The 9,093-nt window shown below is 41.4% G+C and overlaps 1 protein-coding gene across 1 annotated transcript; it reads left to right on the top strand.

Annotated features, from left to right (window-relative positions):
- Positions 1–895: 895 nt before the first annotated feature.
- On the top strand, positions 896–8,359 carry STRS1 (DEA(D/H)-box RNA helicase family protein). Its single transcript, XM_048673105.2, has 12 exons — positions 896–1,477; positions 1,572–1,696; positions 2,657–2,764; positions 2,915–2,995; positions 3,988–4,066; positions 4,950–5,035; positions 5,108–5,232; positions 5,856–5,924; positions 6,009–6,102; positions 6,868–7,032; positions 7,175–7,267; positions 7,963–8,359. The coding sequence occupies exons 1-12, from the start codon at positions 991–993 to the stop codon at positions 8,053–8,055; spliced, it is 1,605 nt and encodes a 534-aa protein (XP_048529062.1). The 5' UTR covers positions 896–990; the 3' UTR covers positions 8,056–8,359.
- Positions 8,360–9,093: the final 734 nt, after the last annotated feature.

Here is a 9,093-nt window from a genome sequence, read left to right as displayed (position 1 = left end):
TCATCGATGAATCAGGGGCCAAGGGGAGGAGGCCGCACGGAGAGAGTAAGAGAGAGATTGGGTGAAGCTCACCTCGGTGTTGGTGGCAGACGCGGTCGCCGTCGCTCCTCGTGTGTGCATCTCCCCAATCCGCGCCCCTGGCCTTGACCGCCGCGCCCGCTGCCTGCCGAGCCTGCCGCGCCCGCTGCCCGCCGAGCCTGCTGCGCCATCTGTGGCGCTCACCGACGCTAGCCGTCGCCGTGCATCAGTAAGGCACCATCGAGACGCTCAATTTCGCCTTTTCCTCTAGAAGACCCAGCCGCTGCCATGGGGCCCAAGTGACGGAGATGGTCGGCCGTGAGGACGAAGGAGGGAGGAGGGAGGGGGCCGACAACGCGGGGAGGAGAGGAGGCGGCCTAGGCGAGCCAGGAGAAGAGGGGCGGCGACATGGGATAGGATGGAGCGAGCGGGGAGGAGAACGAGGCGGAGTGGGCGCAGGGCTGGCGGCTAGGGTTTTGACGCGCGGGCGGAGGGGATTGGCAAAGAAATCCCTCGGGGACATGAACAAAGTTCACCCAGCTAAGGAGCGTGCGAGACGAGCCCACTAGTCATTGGCCAACGAAAACAACCGTGAGGTGAAAATCGAGTTTAACCGTTCTGAAGATCTAACGGCTTAGACGTGTCCGAGAGCCAGATCCGACGGCCCACGAAGGCCCAATCGGGGGAGCCTTCCGGAGGGGAGTTGGCTAGCCTCTTTTATTACCTTTTAAATGTGCAAAAAAGAAAAAACAAACTCAGGCAGAAGGCTGAACGCACAGAACGCAACCCAATGTCAGCCCACATTGCGAAGCCCACAACGCACGCACACTGAGATGAGATCCAGCCGCTCCCTTTCCATAAATATGATTTTTCACGTAGTGCCCTAAAATCAACCTCCCCCCGGCCTTCCTTTCTCTTCCACGAACCCCGGCTCTTCCCTCGTCCACCGCCGCCGCCGCCGCCGCCGCCGCCATGGACCCCAAACTCCTCTCTACGCAGGAGGAACCATCCAACGAGAGAAAGAAGGATAAAAAGAGCAAGAAGAAGGAGAAGAAGCCGAAGTCAGCGGCCGAGGCCGAGGCCGAGGAGGTAGCGGCGGAACAGGAGGAACTATCCAACAAGAGAAAGAAGGATAAAAAGAGCAAGGACAAGAAGCGGAAGCTAGCGGCAGAGGCCGAGGAGGCAGCGGCGGAAGAAGAGGCCAAGAGCAGCAAGAAGAGAGGGGTGGCCACAGAGGAACCGGACCAAGGAGGGGCCGTGGAGAAGAGCGTGGCGGTGACTGGGAAGGGGTTCGCGGACCCCAAGTATGCGCCGCTCAACTCCTTCGCCGCCGCGGCGCTGCCAACCCAGGTGCTCGACTGCTGCAAGGGGTTCGACCGGCCGTCACCCATCCAGGCGCTAGCCTGGCCGTATCTCCTCGATGGCCGCGATTTCATTGGCATCGCTGCCACCGGATCTGGTACTGTACAATTCTGCAATTTCTGCTCCTGTTTCGTTATCCTATCTCTTCACCGTGTTAATATGTTGCGTTCGTTGTAATTTCCCTATGCCAGGGAAGACTATTGCGTTTGGTGTGCCGGCGCTGATGCACGTCAGGAAGAAGCTGAGTGAAAAAGGCGCCAAGAAGGGGTTGCCGCGATGCCTCATGCTGGCTCCAACAAGGGAGCTTGCTCAGCAGGTAAACCTGTACCACATGTTCATTGTGCTGTCAATGTCATTTTCAATGTTTGGGTAGATGCTATTCATCTGCTGTGGCAGTAAATTAGAGCTACTGGCGTCAACAATAACGACACGTGATACAGCTAGCGTGTGATGCTCTGCGCATTTTCTATGTTTCTTCATTGAAGTGTTTCAGTTAAAGCTGTATCTTTGTGGCTTCCCTGATTTGGCATTGTTTTGGCATAATTATTTATGAGGATGACACTTACATTGTCAGTAGCATATTTTTTTTGGAGTTTTTTGTACACACTTTTACTTACCCCCACTGCCACTTTTTAAGAATCATTAATATTGAATGGTTGGTAGGAGCAGTGTTTCTGAAGTGCTTAAGGGCATGTACAATGGTGGCATATGGATACATATGCCCCATGCCAAAAAGTAATTTGAGGCATCTACATTTATTTTTTCTCCCCAATGCAAGCTACCACTAGTGGGCCTTATTAAGAAATAGAAAATAAAGACTCTAATACACATGCATCTCTACTTTTTACTCCAACCTTTTCAGCATTTGTCACCGGACCACACTTTTTCTCTTCAAGCACCCGCCTCCTGAAGAGGATCCCGCTTCCCTATCCGAACCTACTTTACGTCATATCCGATCCTACATGGCATGCGAGGCATCACCTTGAGGCTATGCATTGTACATGCCCTAAGCATGTGCCATTGTCAACTCTTATGTGCAGTTTTCCGTATCTATGATTTTCAGTTCTTTCCAATTTGACCCCACTTGCTATTCTATCTCTTGAATCTTATCTGAGCAGCTTAAAGGGAATGGCATAATCATGTTTTAACCTTTGTCTACCGTTTCACGGTCATAGATAGGCTTTGCTAACTGGGATATTGCCATATTCTTATCATAAGAACTTGTCTCTTTAGAATTAAATATACTGAAATGACTTAAGCTTTATTACTGTGTTAGATCGCAGATGTACTTACTGAAGCTGGTGCGCCATGCGGGATAAATTCAGTGTGCCTCTATGGTGGAACATCAAAAGGACCCCAAATATCTTCCCTTAAATCTGGAGTTGTAAGATAACACAAACTCGATTTTTTCTTGCTTACCCTACTGATTGTTTCATCATATCGTGATTTGAAGTTTTTCCTATCAAAGAGTTAGCCTTATGATTTTTTTCGTTGTCTGGCCTTCCATTCGCTTATTTTGTTACTGTTCTACCAGGAAATAGTCATAGGAACTCCTGGTCGTATGAAAGACCTCATTGAAATGGGTGTTTGTCGTCTTAACGAGGTTTCTTTTGTGGTAAGTTGACTGTATTTCTGTTAGTTCTTCTGTTATTTGTGGTTGTGATTTGCAAAATAATTTTTCTTATACGGACGTAACTTGAGCATCATCGTGTGATATTTTATGTTTGTTGTGGAGTTTGTGCTCTAGTATTCTTTTAGAAGGCTCATACCTGTTAACAGAAAGTATATTGCATTATATTTTGATCTTGAATACAGGACACACTTAGCAAGAAAAGTAAGTGCATGATTGGACTCCAGTAACATTGTAGCGTACGGTTGCTTGTTTTGTTGAACATTTGTACATGAAAACGTTCACGTGGTTTAATCAAATTTCCATACATGGATAGTTGAGTGATAGGTCATTGGTAAAATAACTATGTATGACATAAAATGCTTAAATTATTTCCATAGCTTTAACTTTCTTTTTCCCTAACCATATCATGCTGTTGTCACTGATCATAGTCTTAACAAATTGGTTTAGTTATTTACATAACTTGAACTTCCAGGTTTTCTCATACTCATAGCACCATGTGGGTGCCCAACTCATAATTCTGAAAAAAGAAATGTTGGTGGTAGAATGATAATAGTTATTTACATAATTCTTAATTCTTAACAAACTGATTTAGTTATTTACATAGCTTAAACTTCCAGGTTTGCTCATACTCTTTAAAACCACCTGGTTGCCCAATTCATAATTGTAAAAATACTGTTGGTGATACAACTCAAATTAGTATGAACAAAATAACTGAAGGCACTTTCCCTTCCTACACCCTTCTCTCTTTTGGATGTAATTAACCAGCAATGACTAGAATTAAACACAGGGTGGTCATGATGAAAAGTTTCATAATGAATCAGCATATGGCAGCAGTGCAGTCACCTGCAGCGTTTCTTGGGATTACTGCCAATATTATGCTTACCATTAGTTCATCCATCCTTGCATTAAATTTTGTCTCTATTGTTGAATTGAGTTTCACAAGTATCCCATTAAGACATGTTTGTATCTTGTAGGTTCTTGATGAAGCAGATCGGATGCTGGATATGGGTTTTGAACCTGAGGTCAGGGCGATTTTAAGCCAAACATCATCGGGTTAGTCTCTATCCCATGTGTGTTTGTATGTGTGGGCGGGTAGGGCCAGGAACTGCAGGGTCTGTTCTATCATTGATATTGTTAGTATTAACATTGTCACAATTATGTTTCTAGTCCAGGTTATGGATAATTGCATATTGGTAAGAAAGAGTAGTAGAAGCAAGTACAAGTTGACCATTAGCTGTAAAGTTGGTCATGCTTAAGAATGCCAACCAATAGACAGCTAGTAGGGTTGGTCTGTAACTCTATAAAAGGACCAAGAGTCCTCCTTGTAACACAAGGTTGCGCAGTATGGATATCTAATAAAGCTTCGTACTAAGTAGTGGCTCTTTTGTGTACGTGTGTATGAAGCACATCAAGACAGAATCCCATTTGTGAAATACGTCTCTTCAGAAACGGAGAGTCCTGGGTGAGAGCTAGTAGCTTCTAGCAGTTATCTTTCATACTATGTCAGTACTATCTGTTTGGTATTGAGCGCATGTATGCCAAAAAGTTGACATACATTGGCGCAAGAGGGATGACAAAATAACTAGAGATATGCACCTGCACCTGTGTTTTTTTGCTGGATATATAAGCTTGCTACCATTTTACCCTCGGCTGTAAACTTAAGCTGTCTATGAAGTTTAAGCATGCTGTGTTTAGTATGATGTAGAAATTGTGATGATTGTATTGTGTGGAAGCAATAGGTCGGTACTTTGACCTTCTACATGGACTGCATTCAAGAGTCAATGAATTGCCATGGCTATTCATACCGTTTACTGCTTATCAATGCCTATACTTTTGCAGCTTACTGATACCATTTTTTTCTCTGGATGTCTTTGTATCAATGGCCCTAAACTTTTCTTTTCTATATGATCCATAAATATACAATGTCTTAATGTAGTGCGTCAGATGGTTATGTTCAGTGCAACATGGCCTTTTGCTGTCCACCAGCTAGCTCAAGAGTTTATGGATCCGAATCCAATAAAGGTAATGTTTCTCTGTTTTCACCTTTCATGATACCTGATTGCTTTTTGCTGACCTTGTGACACCTTATCGTAGGTTGTTGTTGGATCGGAAGATCTCGCAGCTAATCATGATGTGATGCAAATTGTTGAAGTATTGGATGATAGAGCACGGGATTCAAGATTAGTTGCTTTGCTCGACAAGTATCATCGAGCACAGAGGTATATTGCTGTACAAATTTCACATGCTGCTGGTTGCGATTAGCAAGACTGATGAAAGCTGCAACAATTTAGAGAAGGTCATTAAATAGAAACATTGGTGGTCAGCTACTCAGCTTGAAATCATAGAACTATTTAGCCCACCTATCCCCCTCTCAGATTTCAAACTTAAGATTCCTAGTTTGACAAAGAAATGATTCCACGATTCGCATCAATCTATTGTTTGACCTTTCTTCCTGTACATTGCCATCATAGGTCTGGAGGCTAGCATATATCCCCACCCTTCTCCCCTTACATCTTGCAGGCAGTCAAGTACAATTGGCGGATCCATACTCCCCTGTTCTCTTATCTTCCCAATTTCTACTGCTTCCAAACATTGCTGTCCTAGTCTCCTCTCTAGCAATCTTTTCTTGTGGCTAACTTCTCAGAACAGCAGTATGCTATGACTCAGGATATATGCGATATTTAGTTTTAGTATTATTTGATAATCTGTCTGAGTATAATGATATTGCTTCACACAAACTTGAATTTTCAGTATATATAACACTTACCTGTAAGTCCTTTTTTGGGCCTGAACTGTTAATATGGGTCTGAGAAAATTGCACTTCCTGTGTTTGATGCAACAGCAACCGGGTTTTAGTTTTTGTGTTGTACAAGAAAGAAGCTGGGCGAGTAGAAGCAATGCTTAATAAAAGGTACCATTTTTTTTGTCAGCAAGTCAATACTTCTATTACATATTTCCTCTTCTTTAGTTTAATCTATATATGTTTATTCTGAAGGGGGTGGAAAGCTGTTTCTGTCCATGGAGACAAGGCTCAGCATGATAGAACAAAAGCCTTATCTTTATTTAAAGAAGGAAAATGTCCTTTAATGGTATGCTTATTCTCTGACTTTTCATGTACTCCTGAATAGTTCGCTTGTAGGCTAGCATTTAAACATGACCTCTTCCTTATTTTGCAATCTGAGGTTGAACCTTGAAGAAATCTTCTGTGGAGTTTTTTGATATCTTCAACTATTTATCAATGTCTTTCAAAAGATTAACCTTATGAACTTAACCAATATAATTATGAGAATTGCTTATCAAATATAATAACCGTTCTGGCGGTATGGCAGAATCACGATATTAAGTCTCAGCATTTTATCCTTTATTTTGGTTTTCATCCTATGATTTGTCAGCATGTTTGCTGGGACATGGATTTTCTGCGCCCAAGCGCAGATGGTGAAAATCAATGATTGTAGAAAATTCGTGAAGTTAAAAAAAAAATCTAGCATGATACTAGAGTGAATCATGTTTGCTCAAATTCTTTTGATTTTTTGTTAGTTTGTAGTCTACATTAAAAGAACAAGAAAGAGGAGTGCTTGGGCTCGTTTTCTTTCACAGCCCATAAGAATGTTAAGATTTTCATGAAAGTTAAAATGTGAACATAAAAATGAGACATAATCTATATATTAGAATGTTTTGGATGAATATATTTATGTTGGAAATAGGGTACCATTGGACATTATCCACTGCCCTTGTTTGTTATATAGTACTCCCTCCGTTCCATAATTCTTGTCGTGGTTTTAGTTCAATATATTACTTTTTATATGGCTTTCTTGTTTCACCAAGTCAGTGTTACTACATTGTAATTATTGCAGATTGCGACGGATGTGGCTTCACGAGGACTTGACATTCCTGATGTTGAAGTTGTCATCAATTATAGTTTTCCTTTGACCACGGAGGATTATGTACACAGGATTGGAAGGACAGGTCGTGCAGGCAAGAAAGGTGTTGCACATACATTCTTCACTCAAGCGGACAAGGTAACTTGAGATCATGTATAGACTAGAGACAGAGAAACCTTGAAAGTGTTATAAGTTACTCATGTATAGACTAGAGACGGAGAAACCTTGAAAGTGTTAAGTTACTCCTCATGTAATGTTGCTGTTTTAATCTCATATACAGGGACTTGCTGGTGAGCTTGTCAATGTTTTACGGGAGGCTGATCAGGTTGTTCCTCCAGCCCTTACGAAATTTGGCACACATGTGAAGAAAAAGGTTTGTGGCTAGCTGGAAACTTTACATCTCATATTTTCCTTTTAGAAGTTATATTTTAAGCATACGAAGAACACACATGGTATGGACAGATGCTTTGTCTGATAATACCATATATGGCCTCTGGTTTCAATAATACCATATGGTAAGTTGGTAAGATGTTTGCCGATATGGTTGATTGTCCACCTGGTACATCAGCATGCTTTGTCTGATATGTTTTTCATGGGGGAAATTGTATGTGAAATTATGGATGGGTTAATAACTAACTGAAATGTGATACTAATGCATAATTTTCATAATGTTGCATATTTTCTGATGTTAGTATATAAGATTCTTATATTACTAAAAGGTTCTGTTGGTTTTGTTATCTTTTACTGGCCTATCTGGGTTGAACTTTACGTCTGAATGCGTTCCAAGTAGTTTCTAATTTCTTTAATTTTCTATCATTAAAATTTGAATTGTGATTGTAAAATATCGAACACCTGGGAAAACTGTGAAAATCTCTCTTGATGTTGGAACATATCACCTGATGATCAAAAGTGCATTTGTAAGGTCATATCGTAAGCATTCATGATAAATTACTTCAAGGAGGCTGTATTGTTAAGCCTGTCTGTTCTAAGATTTGCTGCAGTGTTTTAAATTGAGGATGCAGTCTGTCATGAATGACCTTACATAATGTCTTAATTATTCTTGGGCAGGAATCAAAGATCTATGGTTCCCACTTCAAGGAAATCACAGCAGATGCTCCTAAATCAACAAAGATCACATTCGGTGATTCAGACGAGGAGTAACTAACTTACTTTGCTGGTGTTGGTCATACAACAGTAGAAAATTCATCCGATACCGTAGTATCATTTAGATTTAGGTCAATCCTTTACTTGTTTTCCTGAGGGTGGTTTCTATGTTCTTTTTGGAAGTGAAGAAAAAACAGTAAAGCTTGAAATGTACCAAAACAGTATCGGCAGCCTATTATGTCACAAGCTAGTGATTCCGTGGTGCACTTGTTTGTTTCCTTGGAATTGCTGCACTATTATCAGCATATAAATTTGTTCACGTGTCAGAAATATAATACTTAAGTAAAATCGTGAAGATCCATTCGCATTTCCACTTAACTTCATTATCAGTACTAAGGGCATCTCCAACGCTTCAAGTTTATTTCCACTCAATTACATCAGTACTACTAAGAGCATCTCCAATGACATACTGCAAATTGGAGGATAAACGATGTGTGATTTGCATTAAGTTGGACATGATGAAGGCGTATGATCGGGTAGAATGGGGGTTTCTCAAACAAATGATTTTGAAGTGGGATTCCACCTGCTTTGGGTAGAGATGATAATGCAATGTGTCTCTTCGGTTACATGCAGAATAAGATTTAATGAAAATAAAACGGCTGAAGTTATACCCACACGAGGATTAAGATAGGGAGATCCCCTATCTCCCTATCTGTTTTTGATTTGCACAGAGGGATTATCTAGCTTATTAGCTCATGAAGATGTGGGCGGATTGGAAGGCTTTTGAGTTTGTTGAGATGCACCATCGATATCTCATTTCCTCTTTGCAGACGACTTGCTAATTTTTATGAAAGCAAATGTTCAAAATGCAAACATGCTGAGGAGAGTTGTGGATGTTTATTGTGAAAGTTTTGGGCAATGTCTAAGTACACCTAAATCTAGTATCTTTTTCAACCCGAATACAAGTGTGCATGTTAGAGAGGATGTATGTTGAAATCTGGACATTTTAACTGATGCCTTAACGGATAAGTATCTTTGTCTCCCTACTATGGTAGGGGTGGACAAGAGTGAATGTTTTCAGCATCTTATTGATAG

The sequence above is a fragment of the Triticum urartu genome, chromosome 5A (assembly GCF_056163025.1).
Source record: "Triticum urartu cultivar PI428250 chromosome 5A, HENAU_Tu73, whole genome shotgun sequence".
NCBI lineage: Eukaryota > Viridiplantae > Streptophyta > Magnoliopsida > Poales > Poaceae > Triticum > Triticum urartu.
The sequence above is the reverse complement of the archived record's forward strand: the minus strand, read 5'-3'. Positions and strand labels throughout refer to the sequence as shown.

Excerpts from the sequence above, each read along its gene's own strand:
- STRS1 (XM_048673105.2), top strand. The coding sequence starts at position 991 with ATGGACCCCAAACTCCTCTCTACGCAGGAGGAACCATCCAACGAGAGA. Across the intron at positions 1,697-2,656 it reads CAAGGGAGCTTGCTCAGCAG|ATCGCAGATGTACTTACTGA; the intron begins GTAAACCTGTAC and ends TTACTGTGTTAG. Across the intron at positions 5,036-5,107 it reads TGGATCCGAATCCAATAAAG|GTTGTTGTTGGATCGGAAGA; the intron begins GTAATGTTTCTC and ends ACCTTATCGTAG.